The 23740-nt window shown below is 41.1% G+C and overlaps 1 protein-coding gene across 1 annotated transcript in view; it reads right to left on the reverse strand.

Moving 5' to 3' along the window:
- The window catches only part of POLN (DNA polymerase nu), a 236393-nt gene that overhangs the window by 24861 nt on the left and 187792 nt on the right, over window positions 1–23740 (reverse strand). The window contains exon 18 of the mRNA XM_003411340.3: window positions 5451–5533. Within this exon, the coding sequence (XP_003411388.3) occupies window positions 5451–5533 (83 nt within the window). The remainder of the gene's footprint in view (window positions 1–5450; window positions 5534–23740) is intronic.

Here is a 23740-nt window from a genome sequence, read left to right on the forward strand (position 1 = left end):
AGCCATCCTTCCGGCCCATGGGCCCCTAGCCTGTACATCACCAGCTCCCAGGCTCCCCAGGGTACATTTATGTGAAAACATCGCTGCAATCCATTGAAAACGGGCTGGCCCAAAGCCCTGCTACTGGATTTCCCGAGGGGCCCAAGGCAGCCTGGAGACGCAGTCCTGGCTCATCCGGTACTGACGGGGCTCTGGTTTCAAGCACCAGGGAACAGAGCTGCAGCTCTGAGTGGCCACACCAGCAGACACATGGTAATTTCGGCTGTCACACTGGATGGGAACAATGGGAACAACAGAGAAGAAGGCGCAGGGTGGGAACCTCTGTGTCACTGTCAGGGCTAAAAGCAGCCAAATTACCCCTTTCACAAACATCACGGCTAATGACTCACTGCTTATTTACAAAGTGCAGCTTTTTCTTCTCTCCCGACCAGTAAGGTTATTGCCCCCCAAAGGTGCCAAACTGACAGAAGTGAACACCAAGTTTCTCTGCATGCATCAGGGCAGCAGTGGGGAGGGGCACCCCACCATCCTACTGTGCCTTGTGGGGCAGGGCCGACAGCCAGCAGGCGCTCAGCACACCTGTCCTTCCCTTTCTCCCCGCTAGGTTAGAGTCAACCATCCCCAGCTGGGTGGTAGGTGCCACAGAAGACACACAGAAGCTGCTCACTCACTTGGAAAACATTTACTGAACTACTACGCCACTGAAGCAGGGCCCAGGCTTGGTGCTGGGTGATAAAGACGAGCATTCATGGCACTCCTGGTGTGCTCCAACAGCCCTATGAGAGAGGTATTCCTATCATCGCATTTACTAGTGAGGAGACTGAGGCACAGAGGTGGGGGAGCTTGTATGAGGTCCAGGAGGTGACAGAGTTGGGACTTGAGCCCGGACTGCCTGGCCCAGAAAGAGAAGCGATGTTCTTCTTGTGGATGGTGTGTCTGGGATACACGGCCCCGAAGCAGGGACGCAGGCATGGAGATCTAACACGATTTGGCAGAAAGCTGCCTTCTTCCCAAGACACAGGCCCCAGGAAAGTTCTGGGGCACAGCAGGGAAGGGGCAGAGAGGATAAAATGGGCCAAATAGCTCAGAAGAATCCATCCAGTGTCAAACTACGATTGCCCACTGATTTTGGTTCTTCAAAACAAAGTCTTAGTCTATTTTCCAAAAACTGTACTTAATGAACATGTTTTCAAAAGTTGAGTGATAGGACTACCAAGTTCATTAATTTGTTCAACAAATATTTACTGCGTGCCTCCTCTGTGCCAGGCACCAAGCAAAAGAGAGCAGAATCCCTGCCTCGAGGGGCTTATGCTCTAGTGGGGAGACGGAGAGTGTGCTGACAGGAGCCAGTACGCAGTGCGTCCCCGAGAGTAAGTGCTGTGGAGGAAACGAGGCAGCAGAGGTGACAGAGTGCTGTGGGGGCGGAGTGGGGAAGACCACACTGTAATAGGGTGGCTGTGGCAGACAGACTCTAAAGTGGCCCCATGTTCTCTGCCTCTTGGTGTGACCCCTCACCTTGAGTGTGGGCAGGAGCTGTGACTGGCTTCTAATAGAATATGGCAAAGGTGACAGATGTATGTGATTATGTGATTACATTACATAAGATAGCCATGCCCATCTTGTCTTGCTGGCATCTCTCCCTTCCTCACTGGCTTTGAAGAAGGAAGGTGTCATGCTAGAGACTGCCTATGTTAGGAGGCTCAGGTGGCAAATTGCTGAGGGCAGCCTCTGGCTGATGCCAGTGAATAACTGAAGCCTGCTGACGAGAGCAGATCCTTCCCCAGTCAAGTCTCAGGTGAGACTGCAGCCCCAGCTGACACCTGGATTGCAGCCTTGCTGAGGACCAGCTAAGCTGTGCCCAGACTCGTGACCCACAGAAACTGTGAGATTACAAATGTGTGTGTTTTAAGTTGCCAAGTTTGTGGTAATGTGTACACAGCAATGGATAACTAACACACTGGTCAAGGAAGGCTGAGAAAGGAACACTTGAGCAAAGATCTGAGTGGTGAAGAGGGGAGTGAAGCGGACATGGGAGGTGAGGTGTCCAGCAGAGGGAAGAGCTGGTGCAAAAACCCTGAGGTGGGCACCTGTCTGGCCGGTTTGAGGTGGGTTCTTGATCTATTGTAAACAGTGCATTTACCAGGGCAAGAGGCTGCTTTTTTAATATGTTCTTTTATTGTCTTTTAGGTGAAAGTTTATAGGGCAAATTTGTTTCTCATTAAATACTTAATACATAAATTGTTTTGTGACATTGGTTGCCAACCCTGCAATGTGTCAACACTCTCCCCTTCTCCACCCCAGGTTCCCTGTTTCCATTCGTCTAGTTTTCCTGTCCCTTGCTGCCTTTTTGTCTTTGCTTTTAGGCTGGTGTGCCCATTAGTCTCCTATACATCATTGAATTTTGAAGCACATTCCTCACGTGTTATTGTTGGCCCTGTAAGACCTGTCTAATCTTTGGCTGAAGGGTGAACCTCAGAAGTGACTTCAGTACTGAGTTAAAAGGGTGTCTGTGGCCATACTCTCGGGGTTTCTCCAGTCTCTGTCAGACCAGCAAGCCAGGCCTTTTTTTTTTTTAATTTGAATTTTGTCCTACATTTTTCTCCCACTCTTTCTGGGACCCTCTATTATGATCTCTGCCAGAGCAGTCAGTGGTTGTAACCATGCATCATCTAGTTGTTCTGGGCTCAGTCCGGTGGAGGTTGTGGTTAGTTGTGGTCCATTAGTCTTTTTTGACTAATCTTTCCCTTGTGTCTTTGGTTTTCTCCTTTGCTCCAGCCAGAATGGGACCAGTAGATGTATCTTAGGTTGCCCCTTGCGGCTTTTAAGACCCCAGATGTTACACTCACCACAGTCGGATGTAGAACATTTTCTTTATAGACTGTTATGTCAATTGAGCTAGGTGTCCCCCGAGACCATGGTTCCCAGCCCTCAGCCCAGTAGCTCTTGGTCCCACAGGGCATTTGGATGTGTCTGTGAAGCTTCTATTGCTTTGCCCTACTCATGTTGCTGATTTCCCCAGTATTGCGTACTACTGTCTTACCCTTTGCCAGAGTTAGTACTTATCCACTACCTAGTTAGTGTTTTTCCCTCTCCACCCCTCCCTCACCAGCCCTCCCCTTCCTTGTAACCATCAAAGATTGTTTCTGTGTGGAAACATTTTCATGTGTTTTTATAATAGTGGTCTCATATGGCATTTGTCCTTTTGTGATTGCCTTATTTCACTCAGCATAATGCCCTCCAGATTCATCCATGTTGTGAGAGGTTTCACTGATCCATCATCGTTCTTTGTCATTGTGTAGTATTCCACTGTGTGTACGCACCATGTTTGTTTATCCATTCATCTGTTGACGGACATCAGATTGTTTCCGTCTTTTTGCTATTGTGAATAATGCTGCAATGAACGTGGGTGTGCCTATGTTTACTCATGTGATGGCTCTTATTTCTCTAGGATATATTCCTGGGAGTGGGATTGCTGGATCATATGGGATTTCTATTTCTAGCTTTTTAAGGAAGCACCATATTGTTTTCCAAATGTACCATTTTGTATTCCCACCAGGAGTGTGTAATATTTCCAATATCCCCGCAGCCTCTCCAACATTTGTTATTTTCTGCTTTTTTGATTCGTGCCAGTAATGTCGGGATGAGATGGTTAACTCATTGTAGTTTTGATTTGCATTTCTCTAATGGCTAGTGATCTCGAGCATTTCCTCATGTGTCTGTTAGTCACTTGAATGTCTTCCTTGGTGAAGTGTCTGTTCTTTTCCTTTTCCCACTTTTTAATTGGATTATTTGTCTTTTTATTGTAAAGGTACTGAATTTTCCTATAGAGTTTACAGATCAGAGCTTTGTCGGATATGTCATAGCCATTTTTTTTTTCCCAGGCTGTAGGTTCTCTTTTACTCTTTTGGTGAAGTCTTTTGATGAGCATAAGTGTTTAATTTTTAGAAGATTCCATTTACCCATTTTGCCTTCTGGTGTTTGTTGTTAATTATGGTTAATATTCTGTTTATGCCGTGTATTAGGGCCCCTAGGGTTGACCGTGTTTTTTCTTCCATGATATTTATATTTTGTGATTTTATATATAGGTCTTTGATCTATTTTGAATCAGTTTTTGCATATGGTGTGAAGTATGAGTCCTGTTTCATTTTTTTATAGATGGATATCCAGTTTTGCCAGCACTATTTGTTGAAAAGACTTGTCTTTTCCCCAATTAATGGAGTTTAGGCCTTTGTCAAAGATCAGGTAGCTGTAGGTAGATGAATTTATATCTGGGTTCTTGATTCTGTTCTGCTGGTCAATGTATCTGTCGTTGTACCAGTACCAGGTTGTTTTGACTACCACAGCTGTATAGTAGTTCCTGAGGTCGGGTAGTGTGCCAAGGACTCCTACTTTGTTTTTCTTCTTCAATAATGCTTTACTTATCTGGGGCCTCTTTCTTTTTCATATAAAGTTAATGATTAGTTTGTTTATCTCATTAAAGAATGCTGTTGGTATTTGGATCACGACTGCATTGTGAACTGGCAATTTCACAATGTTGAGTCCACCCATCCATGAGCATGGTATGTTTTTCCATTTATGTAGGTCTCTTTTGGTTGCAAGAGGCTACTTTGGAAGCATGTCAGATGCAGCCGCATTCACACTGGGGAACTACAAGGTAGCTCTTACGGATAATTGACTATGCATTTTCCCAGTTATTCTTTTACTGGAAGTGTGTTCAGTTTTGCTGTCTCTCCTTGAATAAACAAAGAATTTCCATGGCAGAAAGATGAATTATCTTCTCAGGGTCTTTGCAAAAGAAAACCCAATCAAAGGGAGCAGGGGGCCTGCACAGGCCTGGCCAGGCAACTGAATGAACCTCTCCTTAAGGAGGGGCTGGCTGGCCAACAGCCTCTCCTGGCTCTCTCCCTTGCTTTCCTTAAGAAAAATGAGGCCACATGGATTCAGCATGACCTACTGGAAGAAAATAATTTAAAAAGCCCTGATAGCCCATGGTTAGGGAGCCAAAAGGAGAGGAGGAGGAGGGAGAGTGGAAGACCTGTTTTGCCTTTGGACAGAGGAGGAGGGGGAGGGAGATGAGGGGGAAGAGGGGCAAAAGAAGAAGAAGGGGGAAGGAGAGGAGTAGGGGAGGAGGAAAGGTAGGAGAAGGAGGAGGAGAGAAAGCGAGGCTGTCTTGCTAAGACATCTAAGGTCCTTGCATCCCCATTTCTCATCTGAAGAGGGGGCCATGAGGACTGAGAGCATTCATACATGTCAGGTGGTCTGACTGGTGCCTGGTGTATCACAACATCCTCAAGTGTCTGTGTAAATACCATAAAGAGACTTACAAGGTATGTCCCACAGCCTGGGAAGGGACTTCCCTGAATAAAGCACCGCTACAGGGATGCACAGGGCCCACTTTCACCTGGCTGACAGACTGCACTGGGACTTTACCTCTGTGGCTACAGCCCTACCTGCTCCATAGATCACCGAGTACACCACCTTCTTGGTCTGCTCTCTGTCTGCGTGTTTCACGTGCTCCATGGGAATGTCCTTCCTGCACGGAAAGATGGCATGTCATCAGGTGCAATCAGCGCTTATTTACAGAGATGGACATGAGAGTCCAATCCTGTGCACCACCCCAACCAGAGTTCTGTCCCTGGAGTTTCTCAACTGTTTCAGGTGGGGCCTGTCACAGAGGTAGGGGTGCATTAGGAATACGCAGCATCTGGCTCACGTGGACAACTGGTCCTCCAGGGTGGAACAAACAGAAATTATAGAATTTCTAATGAAAATGCCATATATAAGAACCAGTGAATTGCACTTAAAGCAGTGGTGATTTTTCATACCTCTAAACTCCTTTATTATTAAAAATGAGAGAATGAAAGTAAATGAAGTAAGTTTTAATTCAAAAAGCAAGAAAAAAAAAACAAAGCAAATCAAAAGAATGTACAAGGAAAGAAATAATAAAGGTAGAATAAAGACAGAAGCAGAAATTACTGTGGTAGACAACAGAAAAACAGTAGATCAAATTAATAAATAAAAATCATGATTCTTGTAAAAAAAATAGACAAACCATGAGCTAATTTGAGAAAGCACAAATATGGAAAATAATAAATAATAAGGAAAAATAGCTATTGATATGGAGTTAGTAAAAAAACTTAAGTCATTTTATACAAATCTGAGTAAATAAGAAAACTTAGATGAAATAAACAATCTTTTACAAATATACAGTTTATCAAAATTGACTCCAGTAGAGACAGAAAATTAAACAGACCAATGTCCACAGAAGAAATAGAGAAAACTGCTGAAGAAATATCTCTCAAAAAAACACCAGGCTTAGAGGAACTCAACCAAACCTTTAGAGATCACGGAGTCTCAATGCTGTATAAATTATTTCAGAGCATGTAAAATGAAGAACTTTCAAATTTCTTTTATAAAGCAAGCATAACACTTATACCTAAACATGACAAAAAGACTATAATAAAAAATTACAAACCAATAACACTTGTAAGTATTGATGTAAAAATCCTGAATGTTACCAAACTGACTTCAACACTTGTTGCTGGGTGGTGTAGAGTCGATTCCGACTCATAGCGACCCTACAGGACAGAGTAGAACTGCCCCACAGGGTTTCCAAGGAGCGGCTGGTGGATTTGAACTGCTGACATTTGGTTAGCAGCTGAGCTCTTAACCACTATTCAATACTACATTAAGAAAATAATACTGCACAACCAAGTGGGGTTTATACCAGGAAAGCAAGGCTAACTCAATGTTTAAAAAAAAAAAAAAACAATGTTAGAAACCTATTAATATAAATTATCATATTAATTGGAGAAAACTATATAATTATATTTATATCACATTAATAGGAGAAAATTACATAATTATATTTATATATTCTGAAAAAATCTATGATAAAATTCTATACCTATTCCTAATAAAAACTTCTGAGAAAATAGGTATACCTGAATGCTTTCTTAAAATGATAAAATAATACACTTCTATTCTAAAGCTAACATCTTAGCCAATCAAATGCAGAAATGCCAGAGGGATTCTTACTAAGGTAAGGAACAAGACAAGGATGCCCACCACTTCCAATACTATTTAAACTGTTCTAGTAGTATTTTTTTTTTTTAGCCAATGCAATTATATAAGAAAAAATAATTAGAGGCATAAGAATTGAAAAGAAAAAAATAAAACTATCGCTAGCAGCAGGTGACATCGTAGTGTTTCTGGAAACTCCTAGAGAAACAATGGTGAAAGAATTCAGTAAGGTAGCAGAAAATAAAAACACAACAAATCGATACACAAATAATAACAGTAGGAGTATGAACACACGATGGAAGATAAAACTCTATTTAAATATCAACAACCTTTAAAACATCAACAACAAAAAGATGAAATAGGAGTAAACTTAACAAGTGTGGAAAGCCTATATGAGGAAAACTTGAAAACACTCCTGAAAGAAACGAAAGTAAACTTGATCAAATGGAAAGGCATTCCTTGTTCTTGATGGAAACATCTCAACATTGTTAAGTGTTAGCTATGCCTAACGTGTGAATTTAATGTGATCTCAATAAAAATAACAACAAGATTTTTTATGGAACTGGACAAGGTAATGCTAAAGTTCATATGGAACAATAAATGCGTAAGAAAAGGTAAGAAAACTGAAACAGAAGGGATATGGAGGGGGATCAGGTCTCCCAGATACTAAATCATACTACAAATCCTCTATAATTACAACAGTGTGGTACTGTCACACAAATAGACAGGCCAGTGGAAGAGAGAAGAAAGTTCAGACAACATTCAGCTACATACAGAAATATAATTAATAAAAACGTTTTCTTCAATCACTGGGACAAAGATGAACTTTTTAAGAAATGGTGCTGGGACAATTGGATAGCTATTTGAAAAAGAAAAAAGAAAACATGGGTGCTGCTCTGACAGGAATCACAATAAAGGGTCCCATACAGAGCTGGAGAAAAATGTAGAACAAAATTATAACTCACAAAAAAAGACCAGGCTTACTGGTGTGACAGTGACTGGAGAAATCCTGAGGGTGTGGCCCTTGAACACCCTTTGAACTCAGTACTGAAGTCACTCCTAAGGCTCACCTTTCAACCAAAGATTAGACAGGCCCATAAAACAAAATGAGACTAAATGGGCACACGAGGCTAGGACAAGGAAGAGAAGGCAGGAAGGGACAGGAAAGCTGGTAATGGGGAACCTAAGGTTGAGAAAGGGAGAGTGTTGACATGTGCTGGGGTTGGCAGTCAATGTCACAAAAACAATATGTGTATTAATTGTTTGATGAGAAACTAATTTGCTCTGTAAACCTTCATCTAAAGTACAATAATAATAATAAAAAAGAACAACAGGGAGAAAAAAAAGAAACATTTCCAACTGCAACAGCTAAGTGGGAGTCACAGGTTTGTGACATTTGACGCCATCCTGCCCATTAAGTGGGGTCCTCACCTATGCACATCAGGGGCCTGAGGACTGGTGGCTCTACCCACTCCACCTGGCCACTCACTACAGGGGTCTGAGAATAAGATGTGCCTCCTAGTCCTTACAGTTGACGGCACTGGGTGCCCAAAGTCTGGCTGCAAAACCCACCCACCTCTGCACTCTAGGGAACAGGAACACAGCTTCCACCCAGGCACTCAGGGACAGCCATCAGCCCCCTATGTTGTGCAGCACATAACCCCCTAATGCAGCCAGATACCTCTGCCTGCTCCAGTCACCCCTATGTAGCCCTACCCATATAGGACTGTAGGTGAGAGCCTGCACCACACAAGAAAAGTAAACAGACTCCTGGGCTCACACACCTAGCAACAGCTCTAACTACCTGGTGACAGGATGTGAGAGCTTCAAAGGCGCCAATAATCAAAGTAGTTCACACAACCAGCCTATTCCAGCATACTAAAACAAAATAAGAAGCTAGGACACAGTAAGCAAATATAAAATAAATAAATATAATAACTTACTGAAGACTTGGAAACAACAGTCAATACCAAATCACATGATGGCTTCAGCAAGCAACTAAACAAAAAGCCAGGAAACCTCCCAGAGGAAGAGACTGTCTTGGAATTACCAGAGGTAATTTTAATTCAAAAGATTAATATACAGAGCTCTTCAAGAGATCAGGAAGGAGATCAGGCAAAATGCAGACCAAGCCAAGGACCATACAGACAAAGAAGTAGAGGAAATTAATAAGGTTATACAAGAGAAAAATGACAAATTTAACAGGTTGCAAGAATCCATAGAGAAACACGGAAAATCCAGGGTGGAATGGAGGAGTATGCTGTCACTTTACAGGGAAATCAACCAGGGTCACATAACAAAGTGTGTATAAGTTTTTGTATGAGAAACTAACTTGAACTGTAAACTTTCACTTAAAGCACAATAAAAGTTCAATTGCGCGATCATCTGGACTTCCTTTGGGGACTTTCTTTGATTGATATCTTTATTTGGTCAGCATCTAGGAAAGCACTCAATTCTTTACCATGTTCATTATCTTTTAGTAATTTAGATGCCTCTGGGAATTTTCTAAATTCTATTTTTCCTTCAACAAATGGATATAATCACTTGCAATGTTAAAGCAACAAATAAAGTTTCCTGTAGTTTAGAGAAGTTACCTCTGGCTAGTACGGCCAGAGTTGAGGCGCGATTGAAGGGGTGAAAATAGAGATTTTATTTTCCACCTATACCCTTCTGTACTGTTTGAATTTTTACCATAAGCAAGTGTTCCTTTTATTAAAAAAAAATTTTTTTTCTTGTTTATCACTCAACTCTCTGTTTTGTTATTGCTTTGGGTTCTATTTTTCTCCTACTTATGTTTTCATTTTGGGAAGTTTGGCTAGAGGATGACTCTGTTCATCAAAAAACTTCAACAACAATAGCAGCAACACAGTGAAATGATCAAAAACCAAAAAGAATCCAAAGAGAGCAAATAGAAATTCAAAAGATTAACAATAAAATTTCAGAATTAGGCAACTCAATAAAAAGTCATAGGAGCAGAAGTGAGGCAATGGAAGTCAGAATTAATGAGATTGATACCAATTTATTTGAGGAAAAATTAGATAAAAAAATTTTTTTTAAATGAAGAAATCGTAAGAATTATGTGGGACTCTTTCTATCAGGAAGAATAACCTACGAGTGACTGGAGTACCAGAATGGGCGAGGGGTGCATAACAGAAAATACAGAGAGAATTGCTGAAGATTTCTTGTTAGAAAACCTCCCTGATATCATGAAAGATGAGAAGATATCTACCCAAGAAGCTTATCAAACCCTACACAGAGTAGGTCCGAAAAGAAAGTCATAAAGACATATATAATCAAATTTGCCAAAACCGAAGATAAAGAGAGAATTTTAAGAGCAGCTAGGGATAAAAGACCCCCACGTGTCTGTCAGTTTGTCGTACTGTGGGGGCTTGGGTGTTGCTGTGATGCTGGAAGCTATGCCACCGGTATTCAGAAACAAGCGGGGTCACCCATGGAGGACAGGTTTCAGCTGAACTTCCAGACTAAGACAGACTAGGAAGAAGGACACAGCAGTCTACTTTGAAAAGCATTAGCCAGTGAAACCCTATGAATATTAGCAGAACATTGTCTGATATAGTGCTGGAAGATGAGCCCCCCAGGTTGGAAGGCACTCAAAAGATGACTGGGGAAGAGCTGCCTCCTCAAAGTAGAGTCGACCTTAATGACGTGGATGGAGTAAAGCTTTTGGAACCTTCATTTGTTGATGCAGCACAACTCAAAATGAGAAGAAACAGCTAAAATATCCATTAATAATCAGAACCTGGAATGTACGAAGTATGAATCTAGGAAAATTGGAAATCATCAAAAATGAAATGGAACGCATAAACATTGATATCCTAGGCATTAGTGAGCTGAAATGGACTGGTATTGGCCATTTTGAATCAGACAATCATATAGTCTGCTATGCTGGGAATGACAACTCGAAGAGGAATGGTGTTGCATTCATCATCAAAAAGAACATTTCAAGATCCATCCTGAAGTACAACACTGTCAGTGATAGGATAATATCCATACACCTACAAGGAAGACCAGTTAACACGACTATTATTCAAATTTATGCACCAACCACTAGGGCCAAAGATGCAGAAATAGAAGATTTTTATCAGCTGCTACAGTCTGAAATCGATCGAACACGCAATCAACATGCATTGATAATTACTGGCAATTGGAACGCGAAAGTTGGAAACAGAGAAGAAGAATCAGTAGTTGGAAAATATGGCCTCAGTGATAGAAACAATGCCGGAGATCGAAAGATAGAATTTTGCAAGACGAACGACTTCTTCGTTGCAAACACCTTCTTTCACCAACATAAATGGCGACTATACACATGGACCTCGCCAGATAGAACACACAGAAATCAAATTGACTACATCTGTGGAAAGAGACGATGGAAAAGCTCAATATCATCAGTCAGAACAAGGCCAGGGGCCGACTGTGGAACAGACCATCAATTGCTCATATGCAAGTTCAAGCTGAAACTGAAGAAAATCAGAACAAGTCCATGAGAGCCAAAATATGACCTTGAGTATATCCCACCTGAATTTAGAGACAATCTCAAGAATAGATTTGGCGCATTGAACACTAGCGATCGCAGACCAGACGAGTTGTGGAATGACATCAAGGGCATCATCCATGAAGATAGCAAGAGGTCACTGAAAAGACAGGAAAGAAAGAAAAGACCAAGATGGATGTCAGAGGAGACTCTGAAACTTGCTCTTGAGCGTCAAGCAGCTAAAGCAAAAGGAAGAATTGATGAAGTAAAAGAACTGAACAGAAGATTTCAAAGGGCCTCTTGAGAAGACAAAGTAAAGTATTATAATGACATGTGCAAAGAGCTGGAAATGGAAAACCAAAAGGAAAGAACACGCTCGGTGTTTCTCAAGCTGAAAAAACTGAAGAAAAAATTCAAGCCTCGAGTTGCAGTAGTGAAGGATTCCATGGGGAAAATATTAAACGAGGCAGGAAGAATCAAAAGAAGATGGAAGGAATGTACAAAGTCATTACACCAAAAAGAATCAGTCGATGTTCAACCATTTCAAGAGGTGGTATATGATCAGGAACCAATGGTACTGAAGGAAGAAGTCCAAGCTGCTCTGAAGGCATTGGTGAAAAACAAGGCTCCAGGAATTGATGGAATATCAATTGAGATGTTTCAACAAACAGATGCAGCACTGGAGGGGTTCACTTGTCTATGCCAAGAAATATGGAAGACAGCTTCCTGGCCAACTGACTGGAAGAGATCCATATTTATGCCTATTCCCAAAAAAGGTAATCCAAACGGATGTGGAAATTATAGAACAATATCATTAATATCACACGCAAGGAAAATTTTGCTAAAGATCATTCAAAAACGGTTGCAGCAGTATATCGACAGGGAACTGCTAGAAATTCAGGCTGGTTTCAGAAGAGGATGTGGAACCAGGGATATCGTTGCTGAAAGCAGAGAATACCGGAAGGATGTTTACCTGTGTTTTACTGACTATGCAAACGCATTCGACTGTGTGGATCATAACAAACTATGGATAACACTGAGAAGAATGGGAATTTCAGAACACTTAATGGTGCTCATGAGGAACCTTTACATAGATCAAGAGGCAGTTGTTTGGACAGAACAAGGGGATACTGATTGGTTTAAAGTCAGGAAAGGTGTGCGTCAGGGTTGTATTCTTTCACTGTACTTATTTAATCTGTATGCTGAACAAATAATCCGAGAAGCTGGACCATATGAAGAACGGGGCATGAGGACTGGAGGAAGACTCATTAGCAACCTGCGTTATACAGATAACACAACCTTGCTTGCTGAAAGTGAAGAGGACTTGAAGTACTTACTAATGACGATCAAAGACCACAGCCTTCAGTATGGACTGCACCTCAACATAAAGAAAACAAAAATTCTCACAACTGGACCAATGAGCAACATCATGATAAACGGAGAAAAGATCGAAGTTGTCAAGGATTTCATTTTACTTGGATCCACCATCAACACCCATGGAAGCAGCAGTCAAGAATTATCAAAAGACGCATTGCATTGGGCAAATCTGCTGCAAAGGACCTCTTTAAAGTGTTGAAGAGCAAAGATGTCACCCTGAAGACTAAGGTGCGCCTGACCCAAGCCATGGTATTTTCAATTGCATCATACGCATGTGAAAGCTGGACAATGAATAAGGAAGACTGAAGAACAGTTGACGCTTTTGAATTGTGGTGTTGGCGAAGAATATTGAATATACCATAAGAACGAACAAATCTGTCTTGGAAGAAGTACAACCAGGATGCACCTTAGAAGCAAAGATGGCGAGACTCGTCTTACATACTTTGGACATGTTGTCAGGAGGGATCAGTCCCTGGAGAAGGACATCATGCTTGGCAGAGTACAGGGTCAGCAGAAAAGTGGAAGACCCTCAACAAGGTGGATTGACACAGTGGCTGCAACAATGAGCTCAAGCATAACAACGATTGTAAGGATGGTGCAGGACCAGGCAGTGTTTCCTTCTGTTGTGCATAGATTCGCTATGAGTAAGAACTGACTCGACGGCACCTAACAACAACAACAACAGGGATAAATGAAAAGTCACCTACAAAGGACAGTGAATAAGACTAAGCTCTGACCAGTCAGCAGAAACCATGCAGGCAAGAAGGCAATGGGGTGATATACCTAAAGCCTTGAAGGAAAAAAATTGCCAGCCAAGAATTATATATCCAACAAGACTGTCTCTCAAATATGATGGTGAAGTTAGGGCATTTTCAGATAAACAGAAGTTAAGGGAATTTGTAAAAACCAAACCAATACTACAAGAAATACTAAAGGGAGTCCTCCAGCTAGAGAATCAATACTATTAGATAACAACTCAAGACTAGAACACAGGACAGAACAACCATGTATCAACCCAGATAGGGAAGTCACAAAAATAAATCAAAGCTAAAACCCTGAAAATAGGGAAACAGAGATATCAATATGTAAAAAATGACAACATTAAAATAAAAAAGAAGGAATAATCAATGTACTTACAGAACTTTCGTATGAAGAGGAAGTTAAGGTGATATCAAGAAATAAAGAGTTGATGTAAACTTAAAAAATAGAAGTAAATCTTAAGGTAACCACAAAGGAAACTAACAATCTTACACATTAAAACAAAAAAGAAGAAAAACATACTCAGCATACACAAAATAAACGACAATGAAAGAGATGAAAAGAAAATAAAAAAAACAATTATTAATGGATGTTTGCCACTGTTTATTCTTCTTCAATTATGCCACATCAGCAGATGAAGGCCCAGAAAGCTTGACTCCATCCACATCATTAAGGTCGACTCTACATATGCGATCATCCCCATGATGGGATCTGCTGTAAGTAATCAATTGGTTGAAGAGGAGTTTCCTTGGGTGTGTGACCTGCACTGGGCATGGGCAGATGTTCTGGCAGTGCTCAGGGGGCCTTTTGCTCCTTCTGGATCCAGCAGCTGGCTCCTGTTGTTCTGACCTTTGGTTCTTGGGACTTGAGCTAGAAGCTTACCTCTGGTCTTGCCTGCTGATCTTGGGATTCATCAATCTTCACAGCCTGTGAGCAAGTGCTGCCCGACCTGCTGATCTTGGGTTTACCAGCCCCTGTGGCTACATGAATCAGGAGAAGCCTCTATCCTGACCCATGGACTTGGGATGTTCCAGCTTCTACACCCATGTGAGCCATTTCCTTCATGTAAGTCTCTCTCTCTACATATATATTTATACGCTTTACTGGTTTTGCTTTTCTAGAGAACCCAGCCTAGGACACTCGTCTATGTCAAGAAAATTGGAAGACAGCTCCTGGCCATCCGACTGGAAGGGATCCGTATTTGTGACCATCTCAGAGAAGGCAATCCAAGGAATGCAGAAATTATTGAACAATATCATGAATATCAAATGTTAGCAAAATTTTGCTGAAGAGAATTAAAAAGCAAATGTAGCCATACATCATCAAGGAACTGCCAGAGATTCAAGCTGGATTCAGAAGAGGACATGGAATGAAGGATATCACTGCTGATGTCAGATGGGTCTTGGCCAAAAGCAGAGTATACCAGAAAGATGTTTACCTGTGTTTTATTCAGTTTGCAAAGCCATTTGACTGTGTGGATCATAACAAAATATGAATGATATTATAAAGAATGGTAATTCCAGAACAGTTAATTGTACTCATGTGGAACTTGTACATGGATCAAAAGGCAGACGTTTGAACAGAACAAGGGGATACTGTGTGGTTTAAAATTGGAAAATGTGTGAGTCAGAGTTGTATCCCTTCACCTTACTTATCCAATCTGTATGCTGAGCAAATAATCCAAAAAGCTGGACTATATGAACAAGAATGTGACATCGGGATTGGAAGAAGACTGAATAACAATCTGAGAAATGCAGATGATACAATCTTGCTGTGTGATGACAAAGTAAACTTGAAGCACTTACTGATAAAAGGTAAAAGACTACGGTATGGATTATGCCTGAATGTGAAGAAAATGAAAATCCTCACAACTGGACTGGTATACAACATCAAGATAAATGGAGAAAAATAAGTCACTGATTTCATTTTACTTCGATCAACAATGTCCACGAAAGCAGCTGTCAAGAAATCAAACGACGTATTGCATTGGACAAATGTGCTGCAAAAGAAAGTTTTAAAAAGCAAAGATGTCACTTTGATGACTAAAGTGTGCCTGACCCAAGCCATGGTCTTTTTAATCACCTCATGCGCATGCTATAGCTGGACAATGAAAAAGGAAGACGGCAATGCATTTGAATTGTGGTCTTGGTAAAGAATATTGAGTATACCATGGGTTGCCAGAAGAACAAACAAGTCAGTCTTAGAAGAAATAAAACCAGAATGTGTCTTAGAATGAGGATGGTGAGACTTAGACTTGCTTACTGTGGACACATCATCAGAAAAGACCAATTGCCAGAAAAGGACGTCATGTTTTAAAAGTAGAAGGTAACCCAAAATGAAGGAAACCTTCAATGAGACAGATTGACACAATAGGCACAACAATTGACCCAGACATACCAACGATCATGAAGACGGCACAGAATGGGGCAGCATTTCATTCTGTTATACAGCAGGTTGTTATGAATCGGAGCTGACTTGACAGTAAGTAATAACAACAACAACTTTTTGAGAGACCACATTCATCCTATCACAACACACGAATCATGAACTATTGGACCTAGATTTTGAAAAAAACTAAGCAATAAAAAAAAAAATAGGAATCTAAAAAAGAGAGAGATAATGAATAGGAACTCTAGATAGGCAAAGGAAGATACAGATAAGTAGAAACAGTGATTTGGATGTTGGAAGAGGAACAAAATGTCCCACAGACACAGCACTGGCAGATGAACAACAGATCAGCATAGTTAAGGTGGACAGCCCAGAAGCCAGTTTATACAAAAGGCCAGAGGCTCCTCAATTTAAGGCACCCAAAGGTGGATTCCTGTTAAGTGATGGGAAATGGAAAAATGGAATGGGATTTGTATAAAAATGATGCAATTGAAATCCTTTCTGCTATCCTTTGTCAAATCTACACAAGGGGCCAACTCTGGGCAACTGAGAGCCTAGGGTGTAGGACTATAATCAGGCCTGGAAATGCCATGGCAGATACCAAACAGAGAATAGAGAAAGAAAAGCTCCCCTCCCAGGAACACAGGGGAGCTGCAGGACAAGAAAAGGCTGGCAAGGAGCCACTGCCAGGGGCCAGGGTAGATAATTTAGATTCCTACCTTGATGACTAAGGTGAGCCTCACCCAAGCCATGGTCTTCTATTGCCTCATATGTGTGTGAAAGCTAGACAATGAAAAAAGAAGTCTGAGGAAGAATTGATGCATTTGGATTGTGATGTTGGTGAAGAATACTGAATATTCTATAAACTGCTAGAAGAAAGAACAAATTTGTCTTAGAAAAAAATATGAGAATGCTCCTTAGAAGCAAGACAGTGCAACTTTGTTTTCCTTACTTTAGACATGTCATCAGGAAAGACCAATCGCTAGAAAAGGACATCATGGTTGGTAACGTAGAGGTCAGCAAAAACAAAGGAAATCCTCAATAAGATAGATTGACACAGTGGTTGCAACAATGGTCTCAAACATACCAATGATCTTGAAAATGGCACAGGACTGGGCAGTGTTTCACTGTGTTATGCATAAAGTCACCATGAGTTGGAGCTGACTTGATGGCAGCTAATTTTTTTTTTTTTTTAACAACAGCAACGACAAAACAAAAACAACAACAGGTGATAAGGAGGCCAAAGGACCTCATTGCCCCAACAGGGCTGCTAGAACAGCCATCTGGGCTGTCCCCAGGGCATGGCCAGAAAAGGTCAGGCAGCTCCTTGGAAACTCCAGGAGCACGAGGAGAGCTGTCCAGCCCACAGAGACAGAGTGGCTCCAGAGACCTCCCTGGGCCATGCCAGGGCCTGCCCTAGGAAGTAGTGAGTTCCAGCCAGAGTATTTTGAGACACTGAGGTCCCCTCCTAAGGCTCCATGTAGTGTGTAAAATTCTATTTGATAAAAGGTATTGTAAAAAATTAAAAGACAAATTATACACGGGGCATATAGAAGAGAAATAGGGTAACGTGCAGAATATATAAAGAACTCCTAAAAGCCCTTAACGAAAAACAACCTAGTAGAAAACTGAGAAGAGATAGAAACGGTAATTCCTAGAAGTGGAAATTGGAATGGCTAATTAATACAACCTTACTAGTTTGAAATACGACTTTGAGTATATACCACCTGAATTTAGAGACCATCGCAAGAATAGATTTGACACATTGAACACTAATGACCAAAGACCAGACGAGTTGTGGAATGCCATCAAGGTCATCATCCATGAAGAAAGCAGGAGGTCATTAAAAAGACAGGAAAGAAGAAAAGATCAACGTGGATATGAGAATAGACTCTGAAACTTGTTCTTGAACGTAGAGTAGCTAAAGCTAAAGGAAGAAATGATATGAGAGCTGAAAAGATTTCAAAGCGTGCTTAGGAAGATAGAACAAAGTATTATAATGAAATATCTAAACACCTGGAGGTAGAAAACCAAAGGTAGAAAATGCTTGGCATTTCTCAAGCCAAAAGAACTGAATTAAAAATTCAAGCCTCAAGTTTCAATACTGAGGGATTCTACAGAGAAAATATTGAATGAAGCAGGGAGCACCAAAAGAAGATAAAAGGAATACATAGAGTCACTGCACCAAAAAGAATTGGTCAACATTCAACCATTTCAGGAGGTAGCATATGACCAAGAACTGATGGTATTGAAGGAAGAAGTCCAAGCTGCACTAAAGGCATTGGTGAAAAACAAGGCTCCAGGAATTGATGGAATACCAACTGAGATGTTTCAACAAACAGATGCAGTGCTGGAGGTGCTCACTCGTCCATGCCAAGGAATTTGGAGGACAGCTGCCTGGCCAACCAACTGTAAAAGATCCATATTTGTGCCCATTCCAAAGAAAGGTGATCCAACAGAAGGTGTAAATTATCAAACAATATCATTAATATCAAACACAAGTAAAATTATAATGAAAATCATTCAAAAGTGGTTGCAGCAGTACATCGACAGGGAACTGTCAGAAATTCAAGCCAGATTTAGGAGAGGATATGGAATTTCTTTTTTTTTTTAATGGAATAAAGGATATCATTGCTGATGTCAGATGCATCTTGGCTGAAAGCAGAGAATACCAGAAAGATGTTTACCTATGTTTTACTGACTGTGCAAAGGCGTTCCATAGTGTGGATCATAACCAATTATGGAAAACATTGCAAAGAATGGGAATTCCAGAATACTTAATTGTGCTCAAGAGGAACTTTTACATAGATCAAAAGGCAGTTGTTCGAACAGAACAAGGGTATACTGTGCAGTTTAAAATCAGGAAAGGTGTGCGTCAGGGCTGTATCCTTTTACTTGTTCAATCTGTATGCTGTGCAAATAATCCAAGAAGCTGGATTAAACAAAGAAGAATGCAGCATTAGGTTCAGAGGAAGACTCTTAGCCAATCTATGATATGCAGATGACTCAACCTTGCTTGCTGAAAGTGAAGACGACTTGAAGCACTTATTGATGAAGATCAAAGCCTTGGAAATGGATTACTCAACATAAAGAAAACAAATATCTTCACAAGTGGACCAATAAGCAGTATCGTGATAAACAGAAAAAAATATCGATGTTGTCAAGGACTTCATTTTACTTGGATCCACAATCAAGAAATCAAATGTCATACTGCTTTGGGAAAATCTGCCACAAAACACCTCTTAGAAGTGTTAAAAAGCAAAAAGGTCACTTTGGGGACTAAGGTGTGCCTGACCCAAGCTATGGCATTTTCAAACACCTCATATGTATGTGAAAGCTGGACAATGAAAAAGGAAGACTGGAGAAGAATTGATGCCTTTGAATTATGTTTTTGGTGAAGAATACTGAATAAACCACTGACTGCAAGAATGAATAAATCTTTCTTGGAGGTGGTACAGCCAGATAGCTCCTTAGAAGCGAGGATGGTGAGAGCTCCTGTCATGTACTTTGCATGTATTATCAGGAGAGACCAGTCTCTGGAGAAGAGGCCATCATGCCTGGTAAAATGGGTGTTGTTGTCAGGTGCTGTGCAGTTGGTTCTAACGGAGACCTAGATACGAGAGAGCGGAACACTGCCCAGTCTTACACCATCCTCACAGTTGTGATGCTTGAGTCCACTGTTGCAGCCACTGTGTCAATCCATCTTGCTGAGGGTCTTCTTCTTTTTTGCTGACCCTCCACTTTACCAAGCATGATGTCCTTCTCCAGGGACTGATCCCTACTGATAACACGTCAAAAGCATGTGAGACGAAGTCTTGCCATCCTTGCTTCTAAGGAGCATTCTGGATGAACTTCTTCCAAGACAGATTTGTTCGTTCTTTTGGCGGTCCATACCATATTCAGTACTCTTGGCCAACACCATAATTCCAAGGCATCAATTCTTCAGTCTTTATTCATCACCCAGCTTTCACACGCATAGGAGGTGACTAAAAATCCCACGGCTTGGGTCAGGTGCACCTTAGTCCTTAAAGTGACATCTTTGCTTTTTAATACTTTAAAGAGGTCCTTTGCAGCAGATTTGCCCACTGCAATGCATCATTTGATTTCTTGACTGCTGCTTCCATGGGTGCTGATTGCGGATCCAAGTAAAATGAAATCCTTGACAACTTCAATCTTTTCTCCACTTATCACGGTGTTGCTTATTGGTCCAGTTATGTTAAAGTGGAGGGTAAGCAAAAAAGAGGAAGTCCCTCAAGGAAATGGATTGACACAGGGGTTGGGACAATGGGCTCAAACATAGCAATGATTGTGAGGACCGGGCGGTGTCTTATTCTGTTGTACACAGGGTCGTCATGAGTTAGAATCAACTTGATGGCAGCTAACGAAAACAGCAACATCGTAATTCTATGTGTAACTTTTGGAGGAACTGCCAGAGTCTTTTCCACAACAGCTGCATTGTTTTATATTTCCACCAACAATGTATGAGTGTTGATGACTTTTATCTTGTAGAAAAGCAGAACTGAAAATCAGTTGTTGATCTTTTTACTCAACTTCCCACTAGAAAGCACAATCCTAGAGCCCTTAGTAAATAATTAAAGCTCTTTTGAGGTAGATTTGATGAGATGACTCACTATTCTTTGAGCGACATAGACCAGTGCTGGTTCTGAAAGCAGTAGAGACACGCTTCAAAGCTCATGGTGGTGTACAACCTTGGCAGATAAGAGCCTTGACAGGGTGGTTGCTGCCCATGGTAAGGCCACATGACCCATGACAGTTGTTGTCTGTGGCTGTGGTAGGAAGCAGGGCGCTGATGGGTAGATTATGGTCATGGGTCACAGATCAGGGCTGCCCTGTCCTCTCAGCTTCTGGGTCCAGTCTCTGAGTTCCAACCAGAGCAGGACGAGATAACAGTAAGTCACAGCTGTCATCCCACCAACTCTCCCCTCTTCCTCCATGCCCCTTTCACGTGCTGTGTACCCACTTATGTGCAGTGTGTCCTGTACTAGGGCAGCCCAGGCGAGGAAGGATCAGATCAAGAATGCACATGCATGTAAGTATAATACAAGAGGGCAATGATGGTAATGGTTAGCATCTGTTGAGTGTCTAGCAACCGTGTGTCTACCCAGACCTCCCTGCTGACCTCCCATCTTGTGAATTTAACTGTGTCTGATATCTCTATGTGAATGCTGTGTGGATATCTGAAGTTCAACATGTCCAAGGCTGAACTCTTGATTCCACCCACCCGAAGCCTGCTCCTCGTCTCATCTGCACCATCTCAGTCCAACGTGGTCTCCACTCAAGTTGCTCATCCTTGATTATCCCTTTCAACTCCCTCCCCACATCCAGTCCATCCCTGCATCTTGTCAATTCGACCCCCTAATGCGTGTGGAATCTGGACCTTCTTCCCAGCTCTCCTGACATCTCTCCCTGATACAAGCCTTGTCACTCCTGCCTGGACGAATGCACCCACCTCCCATGGCCTTTCTTGCCCCTACAGCCCATTCTCTGCTCAGCAACCACAGAGCAATTAAAAAATTCCCCTGCTGAAAATTTTTAAGCAGGCTTCTAGTTAAAGATGGCAGATTAGTCATACAAGTTTCTCTCTGATCCCTGCTGAGATCCCACTAAAATAAGGCAAAGGAATCAAAAGGTAAAAATTCACAAGAAAAAAGAGATCGGGAGAGGGAATATTGGCAGGCAAGAGATTTCAGTACATTTATGAAAGATCATTGGTATGCTCAAGTCCATTGTTGCAGCCACTGCGTATTTTGAATGCCTTCCAACCTAGAGGGCTCATCTTCTGGCACTATATCAAACAATATTCTGTTGTGATTCATAGGGTTTTCGCTGGCTAATTTTTGGAAGCAGATCTCCAGGCCTTTCTTTCTAGTCTGCCTTAGTCTGGATGCTTTGCTGAAACCTGTCCACCATGGGTGACCCTGTTGGTATTTGAAATACTGATGGCATAGCTTCCAGCATCACAGCAACATGAAAGTCACTACAATATGACTAACTGACTGATGGGTGGTAGAATCTTTTATTACCTCATTCTTAACTATTAATGGATAACCAAAGATCACCAGACCCTCAGGAAACCTGAATTCTGTCTTTACCACACCTCTGAACCTGGCCTTGACACGCTTGTCAATGTCCATATTGCTAAACTTAACAGTGAAGGCTCCGCGTTCAGCTTACTTGAAATGTCTTTGTGGAAGAAAACATGCTGTGTGCTGCTCATCTCACTGTTACTAGGTAAACTCTTCTCCAGGCTCTTCTTCATTTCTTCTAGTAAAAATGTTTTCTATGGCTCTGCTTTTTGCTTATAGTGCTAACTAAAGAAATCCCAGCATCTGGCCTTAAAAATGAAAGCCTTCATAATTAAAAAAAAAAAAAAGTGGCTAAGAAAGAAATGAATTTTTTCCCTCTGCCCGGCAACTGTGGAAGCAGAGATATCATTCACAGACCGAACTTGAAAAAGTGTTGTTAAATGGGCAACGTCCACATGAGCATCCATCCCCCTTTCCCTGTGAAACAGAAAAACTGGCATAAATATCCTTAGCTGCTGGCAACCTGCTCCTTTCTGTTAATATAATCTTCCTCTGGATGTCTTTCTTGTAAGACTCCCAGGTTTTAGAATTTGTTGCTGTGCTCCGTAAAAATAATCCTGAAAAGGCTCCAGTAATTTTGATAGGCTGTCTTACTTGGTAAATTTTTTGCCCTAGAATAATGCTGTAACTGACATGCCTGTATTCCTAATCTATATAAATATTTATAAGATTTTGCTGTTAAATAGGAAGAGCATCACTGGAACTCTCTTCTTCCAACAAATGTATCATCAGTTAAAGAAAAACCCATGACTCTGACAGATTAAACCCAATGCCATCGACAGATTATTCTTTAACAAATAATTTGAGAGCCTGTTTTACAAAAATGGTTACTCCTTTATCATATATGTGTGTGTGTGTGCATGCTTGTATAAAATCTATGTCTTTTATTTCTGGACTTAATTTTTTCCATCGATCTATCCAGTTTTGCATCGATGACACAATCTTTTAGTAACTGTGGCCTTACAATATATTTTAGTATCTGGTAGGACTTAGTCCACCTTAGTAATCCTCTTTAAAATTTTCTTTCATGATTGCTGTGCATTACCTTTGCACCACAAACTACAGATTAAGTGTATCTAGTTACACAAAAGAAATCTTATTAGTATTTTTGGGCATATTTATTATGGCATTTCTATATTCATATATTAATTTAAGGAGAAATAATATCCTTTTAAAATAATATCCTTTTAAAATTTTAAAATTGAGATGTCTTCTTTTCTGTCCTTTACTATTTTAAACTTTTTTAATATTGATCTTGCACATTTTTTATTAAGCTTGAGTATTTATCTTTCGCATTGGATTGCTTCTTTCTTTGATTACATTTTATTGACTGTTTTTTACACTCAGGGAAGCAATTTCTGCACATTAATTTATACCTAGTGCTCTCCACCACCCTCCCCACTCCCCGTGTCTGTCAGTTGGTCGTTCTGTGGGGGCTTGTGTGTTGCTGTGATGTTGGAAGCTATGCCACTGGCTTAAAGTCAGGAAAGGTGTGCGTCAGGGTTGGATCTTTTCCCCACATTTATTCAATCTGTATGCTGAGCAGATAATCCGAAAAGTTGGACTATATGAAGAACAGGGCATCAGGATTAGA

Source organism: Loxodonta africana, chromosome 5 (genome assembly GCF_030014295.1).
Source record: "Loxodonta africana isolate mLoxAfr1 chromosome 5, mLoxAfr1.hap2, whole genome shotgun sequence".
Classification (NCBI taxonomy): domain Eukaryota; kingdom Metazoa; phylum Chordata; class Mammalia; order Proboscidea; family Elephantidae; genus Loxodonta; species Loxodonta africana.